The 20,073-nt window shown below is 36.3% G+C and overlaps 2 protein-coding genes across 2 annotated transcripts in view; one reads left to right on the top strand and one right to left on the bottom strand.

The window, feature by feature from the left end:
• On the top strand, nt 1-5,099 carry LOC114366403 (uncharacterized). The gene is made up of 5 exons (XM_028323271.1): nt 1-254; nt 1,801-1,895; nt 2,395-2,568; nt 3,168-3,321; nt 4,068-5,099. The coding sequence occupies exons 1-5, from the start codon at nt 218-220 to the stop codon at nt 4,181-4,183; spliced, it is 576 nt and encodes a 191-aa protein (XP_028179072.1). The 5' UTR covers nt 1-217; the 3' UTR covers nt 4,184-5,099.
• LOC114366404 (uncharacterized) overlaps nt 4,907-20,073 on the bottom strand; it is a 24,518-nt gene continuing 9,351 nt past the window's right edge. The window contains exons 2-5 of the mRNA XM_028323272.1: nt 10,154-10,253; nt 9,040-9,204; nt 6,915-7,044; nt 4,907-5,769 (exon numbers count right to left, since the gene is read on the bottom strand). Of these exons, the coding sequence (XP_028179073.1) occupies nt 5,672-5,769; nt 6,915-7,044; nt 9,040-9,204; nt 10,154-10,253 (493 nt within the window). The 3' untranslated portion in view covers nt 4,907-5,671. The remainder of the gene's footprint in view (nt 5,770-6,914; nt 7,045-9,039; nt 9,205-10,153; nt 10,254-20,073) is intronic.

Here is a 20,073-nt window from a genome sequence, read left to right on the forward strand (position 1 = left end):
TAATCGTGTTTACCTCGGCTATCAGACCGTCCATTTGTAATTTTTGATACTGTGATAAGATCCGCGCTATCAGAAACGTGATCCCTGATAAACAGTATCAGTACGTGCTAGACATCCGCTGGTTGTATATTGGTGATTTTTAAAGCTAAAAAATAGTTTCAAAGTGCACATAAGAAGTTCAGAAAGTCGAATTAAGAAAGTGTCTGTGAGATACACCATGGAGTACAATAAGGTCGACACAAAAATGACGTCAAGTGAGTTTGAATTTTATTAGGTCTTGATAAGGGTTTTATTATTCTTTCTGCCGGTGACAAATTAGTACCTAAGTACCTACTCTAATCAATATACACGATGCTTCTGTAGAGCTATAAAACGCCTGTATAGAATTAGGGAGACAGTTTGATCTTGTATGTTTTACAATTTCGGTTGCACCAGGCGTTTAAACTTTGAATTGTTGTTCGTTAAAATTTTATCGCAAAAATAACTTACGTCCGTATTCTATTCACAAACTATGAGGTCTCACAGTGCGCGTGGACACACAGGGTGACATATAAACCAATCACAGAGCTCTATTTAACGCTGTGCGTTCGATTTGCTGCTTCACATAAGCAAGCATCGTTTGTGAATACGGGCGCTATTGTAGGTATAGTACGCCCCTTGTTAAGAGTACTAATTGAATTATCATACCAATTACATTTATGTACTTCTTTATCTACTAGTTTGTGCCTTGCCGTAATTGGCAATTACCATGTAATTATGCGTTAATTGTTGTTGTAAAATAACACCTAAACACAACAACATAAGGTGCCACAGTTATCTTGATGTGCCCTCGATGTTAGGGAGATCTTTGCGAAGTACAACACTGCCTATTCTGAATATCGATCGGTATTCTGGTTGTAATTGTCTCCTCCCTTAGTGTACAATGGTACAATGATAATTTGCTTAAGTACTTGAAAAACATATTGCACTTCCCCCAAAAGATTCCTTCCTAATGGATGCAGGACTCGGAGGCGAACTGTAAGGAAAATAGCGGCGATCACAATAGATCGGTACCGGTTGCAGTGATACTAGGACTTTATTGAACTAGAATAGCCGCTCAACATAAATAAAAAAAATAAATAAATAAAAAGTACTTGAAAATATAATTTATGCATTGGTAAAGACTATACTAGTGTTGTAAGAAACTCGAGTGTTCAAAAATAGCAAAAGTTTTATTAAACAAGACTCCAAGACTTGAGTTCCATTCAACACGTAGCGTAGAGTCATTCACACTAGAGAGCTGTTAGCTGACATCTGCTTTTTATCTAAATAAATTACTATAGATTACGGTTATAGTTAATACTCGAGTTAATCAACACTCGTGTTATGCAGTCGGGTTCATGTACTTGATATGGGGAGATAACCCTTGACTCATCTTCATAGTAGACTGAAAACAGTCTACTGGCTGTCACTTGTAAGCCAGCACTGCACTGGACCGAGTAATCGTTAGGTACCGGTCCCCTACAGGATTTTATCCTATGGCTAAATTAAAGTGACAAATTGGTACCAAATAACAACAGTTTTGCTGAAGTTGCAATATTACGAAGGCATCAAATAACATCAATTTTTCAGTGTACCCTAGTTCTATTTCAAAACAAGGGGTGGTCTCCTTTAAGCTTACGGTTATTCCCCCGTAACTTCAATGTAGGTACCTACATTAATTACTGTCATAAGATCAATCTATCTAGATGATGACGCATTTCAAGTAGTAATGTTTCGTACCATTCATCCATTAATTAAGATATTTTTTGTATATTTCAGAGTTCCCATTCTCAATGGAAAGCTTACCACGGCAGAAGAAGTTTGTCTGTCTCTCTCTCAAGTTTGGCAGTATTTTTGCAGCGTTAACTGTTATAGTGAGTATCTTCACGTATTACATATTTTGTGGCATTTAATACTGGGCAATAATCAGTGCTTAGTTTTAATATTGCAAAATGACTCATATCGCTCTCGTGGCTTTTATTCGTGGCGGCAGCTTTGCGTTTAGATTCTGAAAGGAGCTTGATTCTAGTATTTAGAAATATTCATTTTCCTTGTCTATAGTATAACTAGTATACTGATTACAACTCTAGTTTTAGACTTAAGAACCAAGCTTTTACCATAACTCAATCGAATCACCAAGGCTTAACCATATTTCTTTTCGGGCAAATAGGTTAATTCAAGCTGTAGGCTTAAATTCTCAACTGTGGCAGTTTTCTTTATGTTTAACGGTTTTTCCCAGCTTGTTCCTGGAGCCTGAGCACGTTCAAGATGAAAAGTGCCCCGTTGATCCTGAAATACCCAGGGCCCCTAGTAGGTTAAGATAAGTCGGCCTTGCCAAGAGGGGGTTATCCACAACATTTTTTCTTGTTCCAGCTATACTCAGTACTAGCTTTAGCACAATGCGCCGCAGCGCTGGGCATGCTTCCCAACCAGCTGGAGGCAGAGAACGTGGCCAGCATGGCGATGTTCGGCATCATCATCGTCATCACCATCACCCACGCCGTCACGCTGTTCCTGAGCGCTGTCATGCTGGTTGGAGCTTTGTGTGTAAGTAAACATCTTACGCCTACGTTATGTATTCACAAACATTACTATGAAGTGTCACAGGGCGCGTGGTCGCACAGGGGGTGACACACGAACCAATCACAGAGCTCAATTCTACGCTGTGCGTTCGATTTGCAAGCAACTGTGAATACGTATGTTAAACCTACTCCCAAGTCGTAATACCGTATAAGTTATTTTAGGCGCTTCTAAGATGTTTATGCTATTGATTGAAACTAGAGATCCCGGGTTCGATTCCCAGTGGTGGACAAATTTTCTCTCGGTTTGAGTGGCGGGGTTGTTCTAAATTCACCTGGCTATGTAGCCAGGTATCATTCTAGTATCTACCAGAATATTAAACTAAGCTGTCACCGGAACAAACAAACAGCATTGATGTGTTTCGACGTTGGAGGTACCTACGCCAGTTCCTTTGTATCGAAAGATTGGTATGGAAGGTGATGCTGGTTTCCTTCTTCGGCCTGATCTACTATTAAATGAGCTTTCCCGTAGATTAAAAAATGGACCCTGTAGAGCTGAATTGAAAGCAGGAATTTGAGTGAACCTCTTCCAAGATATTCACGATAGATCAATCCCATATGTTCCAGGACCGGGCGTACCTCATCAGGCCGTGGGTGATGTGGATGTCGGTGCAGGTCATGGTGTCCATTCTCCTGTTCGTGTTCTACAGCACCATGAACATGATCAACCACTTCCAGGACAGCACACCCTTGATATACATCATTGAGTTCCTTATTCTCCGTAAGTATTATAGGTACTTATATTATTATACTTGTACACACGGTCACACTATTAACTATCCATTTCCGTTTTTGCTGCGACAGAACGAGATGACATGACTGGCAATGGGCAGTTAACACTGTTGCCGATAGTACCTATTTATCATGGATAATAAATAAACAATTACATTACAATTTTATGAAAGGGCATAATATGTCTACTTCACTTTTATACAGGGTGTCCCAAAAAGTAGTGTCAAGTCAAGAAGCCCAGAGGTAGAGCATCACTAGGGCTATCCAAATCACCCCCATGTATGTTTCGCAATTTTTGATAGTTTTCGAGTTATAATTGTTTTAAATTTCTGTGCTTAGGCACTTTTTGGGTCACTGTGCCTGTGGCGTGAATTTGTATAAATTGCGATAACATAGTTACGATTATATGAAACGCGCATTTACGGCGCCTGAACAAAATGATGTTCATAATATGCCCTAACTTGAACACAGTGGCATATTCTCAAAGTTTTCTTTTATTATAAACATGTAGCTTTTTAAGAATAACAAAGATCAGCTTCCTCATCATGAGTGCTGAATGATAAGACACACTTCACATTTAATTACCTTGATTTCTTTTATATCCTAGGGCATTTTACACTGCACAATATCTCCTAAACTAAGCTAAACTTGCACTATGTAATGGATACCAGAAAATGGATATAAACAAACATAATAAAATTATTTTGTGTGCTTATAAATTAATCTAAATTCCAGTGGTTCGCATCTACATGCTGATGACGGTGGGCAACTACTACAGGCAGCTAGTCGAGGAGCACGGGGAGTCCGAGCGACTGGTCAAGCTCATGAACAGCGACTGGTACAACGCCTGACCAGTGGCACCGACTGCTTTGAGAGATAACCATGTGATATAAGACTCCTCGCAAATTAGATACTTTTAGTCGGCTGATATAGATCGTTTCATCCACGAAGACGCGCCCCACCATCTATTGGTACACGCTAAATTGACACTCGCAATCCATGAGTGCACGCACACGCACACTACAATAATGACGCTCGGATTGCTCGGATCAAACTCCCCGCATCCCGCGCTTCCTTTTCGAACTAAAATTGGTGGGGCGCGTCTTCGAGGATGAAACGATCTATAGTTGGGCCCGATTCTAATTTGTATGAAGAATCGGTCAATTCCAATGTGCGCACTTTCATACAATATGTCCATACTGATTAACAGCATACTTATTATTATTCTGTGTTAGCAGCCCTACCCAACTATCGGCTGACAAAAAGTTTGTAGGCTAAATCTTTTGTTATTTGTAAATAATATTTAAGCTTTCTTAGAAAGTGTAAGTTATGAAGTTCTGTTTAAGGATCAGAGATTTTTTTATATTCAGTACAGATGTTACTAAAATTGCAATGTATTTATTGTATAAAGTTGTTAGTAATAAAATATTTCTACAATTAAAATATATTTATTTGGCATAAAAGTCGTAAAATATATAACTGGTACTTACAACTAGGTTTTTATTGGTACTCTTGGACAATACAAGTTCTCTACACTTAAATACAATATGCACAATTTTAATTACATTAATATGTTTTACTTTAATAAATGTTTTCCAAAAATATATGTACGGTAACCTTCATAGTGCTATAATAAGATCTATCACTCCACTCATCTTATTTTAACAAAATCTCACTGGAATAAGGCACTCACTACTCATATTAATAATTTAAAATTGTATATCTGTTTATTAATGTCTGTACAATATTAATGGACATTGGACAGGTGAAAAAAGTTGGTATTAAACGTTAATTTAGTAATTTTATGAAAAAAATATGTTGCAGTCACTTTTAGTCTCAGTCTACACGTTCAATTTAATTCTACGCGCATTTCACAATCATATCACGGAAATACTTTCTAAAATATATCTTTAAAGTTAACATTAATAGTTTCGATAGATAACTAAGGTAAAAACTTACCTAACCTGTCGTGTGGATTGATAAAAATTCTTATAAATCATGACAGAGATAAATTCATAAACAAACATTGGTAGGTTGTCATCACGTCTCCTCTAAAATGATTTTTTTACTTTGTTCCTTACTTGTTTCTAGGTAGGTAATAATGTTGGAAGTACTTATACTTTAACATATAGCAGATAACTCAAACATACATTTGAAACAAATTTTACCTCGTCTTTGTAATAATAGTGTAGATTTTGTTGATCAATTCCAAGTTTCACAGAAGAAACCTTCCAGCCTCGTCTCATGTCAAAGATTTCCTCTAACAAATTGCGCACAATAACTTTAATAAATTGTCCATAATTAATACTACTTTTTCGTACAAACAAGATCCGTATAAATTATACGGGATCCCTTTCGCGCACGTACTTGACCGTATCGTCCCTTTCCATCTTTGTGACGGAACTCCAAATTAAGACGGCGAGGTAGATTTGCCACACTGAAATGAAAAAAAAAAAGAAATTAAATAAAACAAATTACCTATCAATTAAAAAATCACATCCAATCATCTGCCAAATTCTAAACTAAAAAGCCTGGCTTGAAGCCTGTTGTTTGGCTAACAAAAAAGTTACTAAATAAACAAAAAAATAAAAAAAACATTACTATTAGTTGTATTGTTGAGTATGTATTTACAGGTTGACACATGAACCAATCACAGATCCCTATTCAACGCTGTGCGTTCGATTTGCTGCTTCACTTAGGCACAGATAATATACTTAGGCAAGCAAAGCAACTTAGTTTGTGAATACGGGCGTTAGTTACAACTAGTCTATTCAGAACTTCTTTAGGAATATAGAGTTCTTAATAAAGTCAATAAAGCGCCTCTTTAGATGGTTATAGGCCTATTTGATTAATTAATTCCAATTAGAACATCGTAAACGAATAAAATAAAAACTAACTAATGCCATGTTATTAAATTATTCGAATAATTAACAGCAATCTTTGCTTTTATTATTTTATCTCCAACGTTAATAAATATGCTAGTAAAAAGTAGATAAGTAGATATCCAATAATGAGTGAGCATCCATGACTTGAGGAGTATCATTAGTTCATCACACATCCATCAGTTTGTAACTATTGGTTCATCATCATTTCTGTCATAGGACGTCCACTACTTAACATGGGCCTCCCCCAATCATTTCCATAATGATCGGTTGGTTAGCAGCCTGCATCCAGCGCCTTCCTGCTACCTTTATGATGCTGTCGGTCCACCTTGGACGTTCCTACGTTATTCTTTCTGTTATGTGGCCTCCACTCTAGAACCTTGCTGCCCCATCGGTCTACCTACACGCTGGTAGGGCCCAAAAGATAAGGAGACATGTAAAGTGCCCCATAAGGGCTACCTTTTCTTTTTTTATTATTTACTATATTTTGACGTTCATAAGTGCCACTTGTGGTCCAACCTGAATAAATATTTTTGATTTTTGATATTGGTTACGCTTCGTTTTTTTTGGCTCGCTTTATATGTAGTATGATGGAGGAGTAATCAAATACAAACATTATTTTGTTCAACGTTCAACAAAGTGTAATCTTTTCTGTAGAGTCGACTGAAAATAGTTCCAATTGAGAAGTAGCAATACTTACTTAGCTGGAACAGTATTAGGAACAGCTCGCTGGCAGACTCGCTGGTGATGAAGGCGATCCCGTAGATGAACCCGATCACCGAGTACACGATCTCGAAGTAGAGGTACACCTTCATCAGTAGCACATGTTTCTGGAATTGGGAAACGAAGCAAATATCAATAGGTGCAATCTACAATATCTATAATAGCGAAAGGTCACTTATTGACTGACTCACTCATCACGAAATCTCAGAAACTACAAGTGCTAGGAGTCTCAAATTTTGCATGGCGATTCCTTTTAGAACGTAGGTGCTCACTAAGACGGAATTTTGCAAAATACAACCCCTAAGGGGCTAAAACGGGATCCACGCGTACAAAGTCGCGGGCGGCCGCTAGTTATGAATAAAAGAAGAACGGTCACGCCCCATACAAAAAAAACCCAGACCCGACAGNCATAGCAGCTATTTAGGTACATACATTTGCCAATTTTGGTGATAAATAGGCATTTAGTATTAGTTTTTGTATGACGCCTGAACAAAAACAAAGGGTAATAATTTGATGTTATACATAGATTTCGAATATAAAAAATATATAATTTAACTAATTAAGACATGACAAAAAAACTGAGGTATGTCTCGTTTCTGTCGGGCCTGGGTCACAGATGACCGTTCTTCTTTGTGTTAGTAAATGGTCCTACTCATCACAACTAGGTATACGTTATTTGACATGACTCTACATTTCTTGACTTAATCCTATTAGTGTTTAATCTATGTACGAATTCTTATCTAGCAAGTTTTCAGCGCTTCATTGGTGAATCATCATACCTGTTAACAAGTACGTATCACATCATACATGTTTAATTAAATATCTGTAAAAATATATGAGTAACAATCATTGTGACTGGCAAAGGCAATTGTTGTTGTTACACTTTGAAGTTTCGGCTCTTTTTGCCCTCTGTGCAACTTTTCAGAGAAAAGTAACACCTCTCGGCACCACATAAAAGACTGGTTACCGTTAGCTAGCGCTTTTAAGAACTTGCTAACCTACTATATAAGGAGTAGGTAGGGGGAGTCCGGGAGAGTTTACCCGCTTTCCACTAAAATGCTCATAAATATTTATATACTTACAAATCGCTATTTTTTATTAATTGTATCTTAAGCTACATTATTTAGCTATATTTTCTTCTAAGAAAGTTTAATACATCATTATTATTTTAAGAGTAATTAACAATTTTAACCAAAGTGATATTTGGCTAATATCTCCCGCCTGGGTGAGGAGACTTGACCTCGCAAGTAGGGAGCCTTTACCCGGGTTTTAAAATAAGCAAAATAATCACTACAAACTATAATTCTATAAAGAAATTTAATCTTCTTGAATGAAAATGTGTAACAATTTAATTCTTTGAGGTTTTCAAAAAAATCAGCCACGTTTTTTCTATTAAAACTGGTTGATCTGGATAAACTGGTTTCTACTGGGGCTACCTCTAATAATTTTCCTTTATCGATATTAATAGGTGCCTATAGCATTTCTTATTACTGACATATCTAAATTTATCCTGTTTCTAGATGTTCCTTTTTATATTTAAAAGGCATTTTGGATGATTATCTGCAATAAAAGTACCAGATTACCCTGGGTAAAGTCTCCTCCCGATGCCAGGGTAGTGTCTCCCACCCCAGGCCAAGCTGTTCATTATTACATTTTTATAAAAAAACTATAACACTTAAGTAAAAACCGTCTACCGTAAATGGAAGTAGGATAATTACATTTACGATGTATATAAATGACATGCTGGAATCTATTCATAGTAAACAACTGAAATAAAATATCGAAAATTGAAAGAAGTTACTTTTCGGGCTCGAAAATGTGTTATCACTTGTCACTCCTAAACCAAACTGCCAATCGCAACGGAAATGTGTGGGCTAGGTGGGACGCGCCTATGGAGTCTAAGAAGTGTGGCTACGTCGCAATATTTAGTTCTACAAAAATTCTATGAGCAGTGGCTATTGTCTCCCACCTCTCCTCTCCCGGAACTCTCCCGGACTCCCCCTATCTAAAAATTCTCATGTCAGTACCGTGTGCTTACAGACTGATATGACTGGCTTGCAAAGGGCTGGTAACCTTTGATATTAGTACAGTATGATACTGACCCTGTGTAGTGCGACGATGAAGGTGACAGTCATGGAGATCTCTATCACCAGCGCGACGGTGTCCACGACCAGCCGTGGGAATTCTGCGGCCACCTCGGGCACGTCAGATTTCCTCGCGAACGATATGTACAAAGACAGGAAACTTGCTACGGTGAGAGACAGCACCTGGAATATTATCATTTTATAGGGTGAATAAAATATCACAGAAAAACTATTCCATAACATTTGCAAAGATAACTAGATGTCCCAAATTTTTGATGCAATGGGACATCGCGTGAAAATATTATGGTTCGGGGAGGTGAAATATAGAAATGAAAATAATATACAAATAGAAATAGAAACGTTAATTGGTAACATTAGGTGTAGTAAGGAACTAAAATTATGCCTAGTCAGCTAGAGTCACTATAAAACGATGCTGAGAAAACAAAAGACATAGGAACATTACGTCTGTTGATGAATAATTAAGATCTTCTATTTCCTATTCTGTTATGAGGAATATGGTAAGACTGACCCAATGGGGTATAAGGTCAAGGCATCCATCCATTATCTCTAAACTCTCTCATGAATTTCGTGACTTTGAAAGTGTTCTAAATACTTTCGACGATGCAAAAATATACGCCGGCTGCATTTGACAACTTTGTTTAAATAGAACTTGGCAGATTTCCAACTAAAGCATTCCCTAAGAGCATTCCTTGGTCAGTTGTTTAAAAATGCAGGCAAATGAAATATGCAGTATTTGAAACTTTCCTGGAAATCGGGGCATTCCCGCATACCACGACACACTTGGTAACAGCACAAATAGATTATAGAAGAAACCACAGGTACAAAATTGGTTTTATTTTTGTAAGTAGAACGATTATACCTATATCACGCCTATATTATTGTTATAATATGACATTACAAAACACTATTAGGGTGGAAACGATAAGTGATCTCATTTGATTATTTCTAAACTATAAGATATCGAAAAAGTGGTTACCTTGAAAGTGCTACACGAGCTCTATCAAAATAAACTGGATCTATCCGAAAATTCTATGTGTTCCTGTTCATCTTATATCCTGTATGTAGGTACGATGTCTTAATAAATGTAATGAATAATATCAAGAATACTTACCAAATTGATATAAGCGAAGGCGATGAGACCTTTTCTAAGAGGAAAGCAAAAGCAACATCTGGTGAGGATCGGGATTTCTACGGAGTTTTTTATTTTTTCTCTGAAAAGAAAATAACACAGCATTAAAATATGAATATGGTTTTTATACAAAACTAGCTTTCCGCCCGCGGCTTCGCCCGCGTGGAATTTTGTCTGTCACAGAAAAACTTTACCGCGCGCGTCCCTGTTTCAAAAACCGGGATAAAAACTATCCTATGTTCTTTCCCGGGACTCAAACTATCTCTATGCCAAATTTCATCAAAATCGGTTGCGAGGTTTAAGCGGGAAAGCGTAACAGACAGACAGACAGACAGACAGACAGACAGACAGACAGACAGAGTTACTTTCGCATTTATAATATTAAGTTGGGATGTAGAGTTTACTTATTCTGTGGTATAGTACAAGTTACGCTAAATTGATGCAATTTGTAATGTGCCGCGTTTTATCTAATGAACATTAACTGTTACCTAATTAACCATATTGTGGTCCTTATCTAGGATTTCCTTATCAAGGCATTATGATTAAAATGTTAAATCTTTTTAAATATTTGTAGTTGTAAAATTAACTTAAAACGTTAACGTCACTATCGGTATAATAATTAAGAAATAACAACAACTGAGAACGTAACGTGTGTTTAGAACGTCAAGTCACCGTTAAGTGCTCGTTATATTGTTAGTGTAATGAAAATTACTTTAAATTGTTACTATGTAAGTAGACAATCAACTTAAACACCTATTCTACGTAAAAGAGTTGCCTATTCTAAATATTTGTATCGCGACTATGTTATGTACTTACATACCTGTACATACAATATGAGTATTGAGACTGTGTAATGTATGTTGCAAAATAACTTTTAATATGAACGTCCAATTACATCATAAAACTACGGATTGTTAACTAGTTAACGATTTAGTCTAATTAAAATATTTTGAATTGAAAACTAAGTACATTATTATAAGTACAAAGGTTACAATGATTTATATGTACTATCGGCAACAGTGTTAACTGCCCATTGCCAGTCATGTCGTCTCTATCGCAAAGAATCACCATTTGATTAGAGCGAGAGCAAAAACGGAAATGGATAGTTAACAGTGTGGCCGTGTGTAGGTACATTGCATAGCAAGTAGTTAATATAACGAGTTTTTGCGAATACTTTTACGTCATTTATAAAGTTTCCTAGACACAGTGTTTGATTTTGCAGCAAAAACAAATATAATGATGTGCTGCCAACTGTATAAACAAATATCTGCAAAGAAAACAGGACACGATTTCTAAATGTTGGCTCCAAAGAAACTGGTTAATTCCAAGTGACGTAGACTTCCCGGGGATTAGATAAGGCCTATAAACGGCTGCCTGGCTTGGTGGTGATGGTTTCATCGGTCAAAAGCACCAGAGTTGTGGGTTTGAACCCCACAAGGGGCAATTGGCAATTAAATCCAGAGTCAGTTATCTTACATTGTTATAGGAGCTTTTATTAAAAGCGCTTTACAAAAGCCTATTTGTAGAAAATAAATTACTTTGCGTTCGTTTTGTTCAGCCAAATGACGTCTACTGGACAAAGGCCTCTCCTAAGGATGTCCACAACAACCGGACCGGACCTGCGCCGCCCACATCCAGGCACCTCCAGCGACCTTCACCAGTCACCCTCAAATGACTTATTAAATTTTATTTTGTCACAAAAAATTATGGAATTGAGAATGGAGAGTTGAATCTCGTAAAGTCTGAAAAACCCATGGAACTGTTGAAAAAAGCTTTCTAAAAAGGGATGCGATAAGAGAAGTCTAAAGACCTTGTCCTATTTGATAACATACTAGCTTTCCGCCCGCGGCTTCGCCCGCGTGGAATTTTGTCTGTCACAGAAAAACTTTATCGCGCGCGTCCCTGTATCAAAAACCGGGATAAAAACTATCCTATGTCCTTTGCCGGGACTCAAACTATCTCTATGCCAAATTTCATCAAAAGTTTAGGCGTGAAAGAGAGACAGACAAACAGACTGACAAAGTTACTTTCGCATTTATAATATTAGTATAGATAAACATACACAATAGTTAGAGGATGCGTTCGATAATGCAGCTGCATTGATTAGCTTATCATTGGTTCCGGTTCATTTAAGAGTGCATTTTATTGATAAAGTATTTATTTACAAACCGATATAAACAAACATACTTAAACAGTTTTAATTAAAATAGACTAATGAGCCTTTTTATATTAGCATTTTTTCCAGGCTTTTCCCAGTGCTGCAAGCATTTAATACTATGTAGGTAAGTACTATGTCATATTTGGGAATTGATCCAGATCCAGCCAGCCAGATCGAAGACGTTACAATGCGTGGCTTGACAAGAGACACGGCTCTGTTTAATTGGCTATATTTTTTAAAAAGATTTTGAGCGTGTATAAATAAACAAGTTTAGCCCATAATACGTATGTTGTCCCGAAGTGGTGGTAGGGCAAGCTACATTTGAGACGTGTATAGAGCGCCCTGAAAAGGGCACTGAATTTGATTTAATTTGAAAACAAACATACTGATAAGACACAGGACGGAAAACGGAGTAGGTACTAACCGTTCGCGCTAAGTTTGCCGGTCCGTGGAATGCGCGTCCCCTCTCCCAACCGCGATTAAACGCAATTAGTTAGTGATTAAACGCAATTGATGTGTCTTATTTTACGCAAATACACATTTTTTTATCAATATTAATAAATAAAAAATATTTTAATATAGTTTGCTACGTAGTTATAAACGCTTCCCTTCGAGTGACGTCATATCGCCAGTGGTAAACTTATCGCGAACGGATAGTATGAATATTGCGAAGAATCGTAACGACGAAACGTTTTGACACGCATTTAATAATGTTATTGTCTTGTAACTTAATTGAGCAACACATTTATATGATGATTAATTTGCCGAGTTCAATGCTTGTTACCTTGCGTGTGTTACTTGTGTGTCGATGACGTGAATAGTTGCGTAAATATTATTCGACAACTATTTAAATACTTAATCATATTGTGATAAATTAATTATTTAATGCAGTTTAAACAGATAGAATTAAAATATTTTTAAAAGTTTCTGTGGGTGATAAAGTACGAATTAAACACAGTCTAGGGTTTCATAAAAAACGTGTGTGTAGGATGAGATCAGATTTTGCGATTTTTTCAAGGAAATGCATTGAAAAAAAAATACTGCGAAAAACCCTAGATTCCTTATTTGAATCCTTAGGAGATTGTTGAGGACATGAGGATGCAAAGCAATAAAGTTATTTTTGTAATACACTACGCGATGACTCTCCAGCATCGCTTACTACGTCAGTTATGAAATAAAACAAGCCCAGTGACTCTCTACCTACTCTACCCTTGAAATAATATTTTATTTAAATAATAAGCCCAAGGCTCTTTACATATCTTCAGCATTTAAGTAAGCCCTACAAGCGCTTTGAGTTAAATATGTAGCTAACTACTAGTTTTAAGCTAGTATTGAGATTTACATGGTTAATGGACAATATTCACCGAGTTTGCGGTTCTATGTCATGCAGTTTGCTCGTTACATAATGCTCACCGCAGAACAGCTGCCGGCGCAGGTTGTTCCACGGTATATAAGTACTCGTATATTACCATCACATCAAGCCACAGTGCAGCGAGAAAATCCTACACAGACAAATCCTCTCGTAAGAGGCTCTATTTTTAACCGACTGCTTCTCAATTCTTTTTTTGTGAGATGAAATTGATAACGAGATGACTGGTTTGGTAGTTGCCATTTGAGTTTAAAGTAGAACCCGACCGACCCGACCCCACAAAATCATTGAGCATAATCCCACCCCACTCTATTTCATACATACGAGTATTGGAACGAGAATCAAGATTTTTCCAGATTAGGCTCTGTAAGGATAATTATTTACCTAAATATCTACTGTCTGAATTACGCCTTGAGCCCTTCGGTCGATAAAATATTGATGGTTGTTCCAGAACGACTGTACCTATTTACACTCAAATTATGTAGGTATTCAATATTCATACAGGCTGTACAATTTGAGCTATGCCCATGGGAACGGTATTGAGGTTACGATGATATAATTGTAATGTAAGCTACCGTACCGGCTCTTTAGTTTTTTACTGTGACAAAAATAAATCTAAGTCGCTCAGTATTTGTTATAGTGATAAGTAAAACAATTGTAAAACCATTGGAAATAGCCAGAATAATAAAACGTTTGACGCCTAGATAGTATTGTTAGTTCACGATCACAGATTCTCACATAACAGGATGCATTTTAATCTTGCATTTGTATTTGTATTAACATAACTACTATTTTTCAACCGACTTCAAAAAAGGAGGAGGTTCTCAATTCGACCCGTATGTTTTTTTTTTTTTTTTTCTATGTTTGTTACGCGATAACTCCGCCAATTATGAACCGATTTGAACAAATCTTTTTTCGGCGTATAGGTAATACCTCAAGGGTGGTCCCATTTAAATTTAATAATAGAAAAAACAACCCCCAAGGGTGGAAAATTGGGGATAAACTTTTTTATACGCAATATCTCCGCCGATTATAAATCAATTTGAACGATTATTTTTTTGTTGAATAGGTATTATCAAAAGGGTGGTTTCATGCGAATTTGAAGAAAATATTTCATCCCCAAGGGTGGAAAATTGGAGATGAACTTTTTTATACGCAATATTTTTAATTTTTAGTTTTTTTTTGTGTTCACGCATTTGAAGTCGGTTTTATTTTTTTAAAAAGTTATTTATTGTACCTATAGTTCGGTTTAAAGAATCTTTATTCTCATAAGAACAGGGTAGTTCACTTACATGAGATTATAATAATTTACAACAATTGTCTTGTGACGAAGCATGCGCAAAGCCCACAAACAAAAAATAATGTAGGTACATAAATAATTATTAACATTATTTCGAATAAGTAAACATCAGATCTGCAACTCCGTTGACACAGAAATAATGGCCCTCAAACTAACTATCATTTACTCAGTCAGGACTAGGTAGGTGTGACTAGGTGTAGTGAGTAAGTATCCACCTACTAAATAAATAAGATTGTAAAAGAATACGAGATTTTTTTTTATTTTTACTGTTCGGGTACTCGTAGAAAACTGTGCGGGATAGTGTTTGGTTCGCCCAAGTTGGCAAGTTAACAGTGAGCATTGGAGTTGTGTAGTGTAGGAGACAGTGTACCAAAATTCATATTTACAAATAGTTGTTTAGTTATTATATTTTTGTAGTTTGTATTTCAAAATAAGTTTATATATTTAATTTATTAATTAATTTATTTATTTATTTAATGTATTTTATGAGTCTTTCTACAGATGAAAGTTTCATAATTAGATTGCAAAAAATAATAGAGGATTATGTATTTTAATTTATTGTTTTACGTTTTATTCACTTTATAAGTAGGTGTAAGATTTAGTTTTTAAATTAATTTGTCATTCAAGTAATAGTTAATATATGTTCTTTGAGTTTTCGTTTGTAGATTTGTATACTTTCACTATTTTTGATTGAATCCGGAAGTTTATTATATAGTTGAACACCTTCATATATTATATTCTTTTTTCCATACCTTGTTGTTCTCGGTTGACGAAGAAATAATTTGTTTGTGTTTCTTAAACTGTGTGTGAATGTTTTTTTAGTAAGAGTTATATTTGTTTGAATAGTGTTTTCCAGAATTTTTTTGATCAATAAACACAAGTTGTAAGTGTATAGTTGTGTTATATCGAAAAAGTTTGTTTTTGTATAAAGCTGTTTTGTAGGTGTTAAAAAGTCAAAGTTATAAAGTCTTTTTATTATTTTATTCTGTGATATCTGTAGATCCTTAATGTGCGTTTTTGCTGCCGATCCCCAGATTTCCACAAGATACTCCAAATGAGGTTTCACTAACGCGTTGTAGACAGTATGCTTTATTGTTAATGGGAGACAGTTACCCATTCTACGCAAGGCGCCAGAAAGTGCTATAAGCTTCGACCGCACATGGTCAATGTGGGGTCTCCATGTAAGTTGATCATCTAATATTAATCCTAGGTATTTCTCACTACTAGACTGACTGATGATGTTGTTGTTAACTTTTAAGGNCATCATCATCATCATCATTTCAGCCACAGGACGTCCACTGCTGAACATAGGCCTCCCCCAATGACTTCCACATCGCACGGTTGGTAGCGGCCTGCATCCAGCGCCTTCCCGCTACCTTTATCAGGTCGTCGGTCCACCTTGCGGGTGGACGTCCCACGCCCATCTAATATTAATCCTAGGTATTTCTCACTACTAGACTGACTGATGATGTTGTTGTTAACTTTTAAGGGGGTAAATTGAGGTAACTGTTTATTTTTAGCAACAAATATCATAAACGATGTCTTGGATGTATTTATAGTAAGTAGGTTATATAGAAACCACTCGTTTACGATATTTAGATCATTTTGTGCGTCATTTATGATTTCATGTATACATTTTCCAAAATAGAATAAGCAAGTGTCATCAGCGTATAAAGTTAGATAACCCTTCAGACCGATTTGGTTTATGTTATTGATATAAATTAGAAATAAGAGGGGTCCCAGTATTGAGCCCTGCGGAACGCCGCATGTTATATTACAAATCGCACTTTCATAGTCACCCATCCTAACAATCTGACTTCTATTTGAAAGATAGGATGCGAGTAGGTTGTAGGCAGATCCAGTGACACCCAAATTACTCAATTTTTCCAGAATAGTTACTGGCTGTGATGTTCAGGATGTGTTCGTCAAAGCTGTATTTTTTTTAATTTGAAATAATGAAGCGTGCATATTGCATCTCGCTTCAAGTCTGGCCGATTTGAAGCGAGATCAAACGCGAAACTGAAGACCGAACGCAATGGAGGACTGTTGATTGTGGACGCCCTCTGCCCCATAATATCTAAGGGACATAGGACCTTAAGTCACATTGCATACCTAGAAGGTATCATCCTTCAAAAATATAGGTAGGTTTTGTTAATCGATTTTTTATTACAATCAAAGTAAACACCCACAATAACCTTGAATAAGTTATTGAGGTTTATAATCATCACACATATCGATTACTCAAACACGACTTCAATCAATTATTGTATTAAAATTTTTGGACATGGGATCGATTTTATACGCGTTTTATGATACTGGTTATTAACTTTACATTGATATTATGATCTTCGAATCTTCGATGAAGATTACGAATTACGATACAAAAAATAGTTTAGTAATCAACAATAATTTCTTCGTTCAAGAGAATCTATTTTACTTTAGCTAGACCACGTAGAATTTACAGTTCTCTAATAGTTTTGCCGGAGACCTTATCTTGCTAGATTGCCAAGAAAAACTAGAATTCGCCTTAGTTTTAAAAGCGTCAAATAATGCCATTCTAATTCGATGCCGTTTGCAGAAAAAACTACAATTGTCAACAAAAAGTAAGCCTACGTACACCAAATAACTTATTCATGAAGGTAGAATTACTTGCGAAATACCGAAGGATAGAATTTCTTACTTTTACGTAATTAACTCTACGAGATAACAGAAGTTAATTGCAATTGTAAATATCTCATTTATATGCGGGTTCATGGTATTAAGTTACCATCCACTTGCTTGTTTGTGTACTTTTATAACATTTTTAGTACTTACTTAGTTAAAATGCTCCGATTTTCCATGAATCTTTACGTAGGTATAAGGGGTTCCTGGGTAAAAATAACTTCCACTCGGTTAGTACCGCTCTATTCTAGGGCTGTCAAGATCTACAGCTTAACCTCCAATAAAACCAGTGAAGACAAGTTAGTAACAAGAGAACTTTAACCTCTCGAGAGGTTAAGAGTTATAAGATGATATTTGACGAACAAAGAAAGGTAGTATGTACGTACCTACGTACAGTCAGCGTCAAATAGTTCGTGACACCCAAAGTGGCCAAAAAGTTGACAACACAACCTTATTTGAATTGTAACAAAGACGTGTTGCGAACTTTTTGGCTACTTTGGGTGTCACGAACTATTAAAACGCTGACTGGGTACATTCAGCGTTAAGTAGTAGTTATTAGGTATAATCAGGCCTGTTCATCTCCGCGAGTTTACATCGAAAACAAAACACGCACGATGGCCCACCTACAGGATACTATTCGACAAGGCCTCACACACATACGAGCGAACAATGTTCGCTCGTATGACAACACGAACAATGACTCACGCACGCGTGTTCTTGTGTATGATGGAAGAAAATAAAGATAATGGTGTACTAAATACTGTGCAGTATTTAACTGCCTAAATAATAATAAACATAGAATGTACTTTTTTAAGTTGCTTCAAGACACTGAGAGGTAAATAAGTAGTTAATATTATTCATGATAATTCATGCTAAATCATGTATTTCCTCCGCCATTTTCCGCAGTTTGGCACCTCACGTCACATCATTTTACCGAAGTCAGCCCTATAGCTTCGGCGCAGTGCCGATCACTGACGTTTGTCAACAAAATGGTGCTTGACTCTTGAGACAGGCTAAATTACACCATATTGTTAATGACATTGAGCATACATTTTTTTAAATACCTTCGCGAAGTAAAACTTCTGTACGTAGTACTTTTTATTATTCTGTGGTATAATATACGATAGTAGAAACGAACTCTAATAGCAAATACCTACACTTGTCCTTCTTGTAAGCATTTAGCTGCGGCCATCATAATCCGAGCTATTATTGCTATTATCTAATTGAGCATCGATCGGTCATCGCTCGGGCTGGCTAATTGTCATTAGTCCTGCATTGTGTAGGCCAGGGCTTCCCAAACTGTGCGTCTTATCCCAAGGCCGGGCGTCACGAGGCGATCGAAATAAATGTAATGAGAGAAAAAATCCTTGGGGGAGGCCTTTGTCCAGCAGTGGACGTCTTTCAGCTGAAACGAACGAACGAGAGAAAAACACAAAAAAAAACACTGTTTTAAGAAGCTATGCTCAGAAAACCAAACGCATCCTTCTCATTAGTAACCATTCAACAAAATAAATCTCTTAATTTTCATTACTACATATTTTAGTTATTTTTTAAGTTATTTGGATTTTTTCTGATAACTTGTTACTTAGTTGTAGAAATTATTTATGCCAAGGGCATATAACAATAAAAAAAAGTTTGAGAAGCCCTGGTATAGGCACTGGAATTCGCGTGCTTAGCCGTGATCTTCAATGTCCTGGCTATAAATGATTCAGTAGAGACAATCATTGAACTTACAATGTAAGTCATTAGTCCAGTACTCCAGTTGCATTGTCTAGACAAGAACTAGCATGCTTTGCCGTCATATTCAATGTTCTTGGTTATAAATTATGTAGAGACAATAAATACAGGATTTATTTCCATTTAAAAAGCGTTTCAGCAGATAAAATAACTGTTCACAGACGTAGAGCAATGAATTGCATTTTTAATAAATATGTAGCTACATGTGAACAGATATTTTCATAAGCTTACATAAAACTGTAACAGCTGAACAAACTTCTTAAGTTGAAGGACGCATGAATAAGAAAAGTCTTTGCATTCTTTCTCTACATCCATTACTTAACGTAAAAAATCATTGACCTTAATGAAGTTTTAGCTTGGTTAACAGAAACAAAAGACGGTAGTACACTACCGTTACGTAAATCCTTGTCAGAGAGGAATGGAAGCGCCAAGGTCAATAATATGGAAGATTGAGGTAAAGTCACTTGAAATCACATCAACCTTTTTAGTAAAAGTGATAGGAAGGATTAAGGAAGAAAAGAAAATGATTTAATACGAGACATTAAGAAACCTCAAGTGTCTAAGTAACTAAGTACCAATAAGAATATTAACGTCTGTATTCACAAACATTACTATGAGGTCTCACAGAGTGCTCGTGGACGCACAGGGTCACACGCGGACCAATCACAGAGCTCTAT

This window comes from Ostrinia furnacalis, unplaced genomic scaffold (genome assembly GCF_004193835.3).
Source record: "Ostrinia furnacalis isolate ACB-3 unplaced genomic scaffold, ASM419383v2 OfSCF0631, whole genome shotgun sequence".
In the NCBI taxonomy this organism is placed as follows: Eukaryota; Metazoa; Arthropoda; class Insecta; order Lepidoptera; family Crambidae; genus Ostrinia; species Ostrinia furnacalis.

What these genes read in the sequence shown, in the direction of transcription:
- LOC114366403 (XM_028323271.1), top strand. Translation starts at nt 218, where the DNA reads ATGGAGTACAATAAGGTCGACACAAAAATGACGTCAA. An exon ending in TTGCAGCGTTAACTGTTATA is followed by an intron (nt 1,896 to 2,394) that starts GTGAGTATCTTC and finishes TTCTTGTTCCAG; the next exon opens with CTATACTCAGTACTAGCTTT. An exon ending in CATTGAGTTCCTTATTCTCC is followed by an intron (nt 3,322 to 4,067) that starts GTAAGTATTATA and finishes TCTAAATTCCAG; the next exon opens with TGGTTCGCATCTACATGCTG.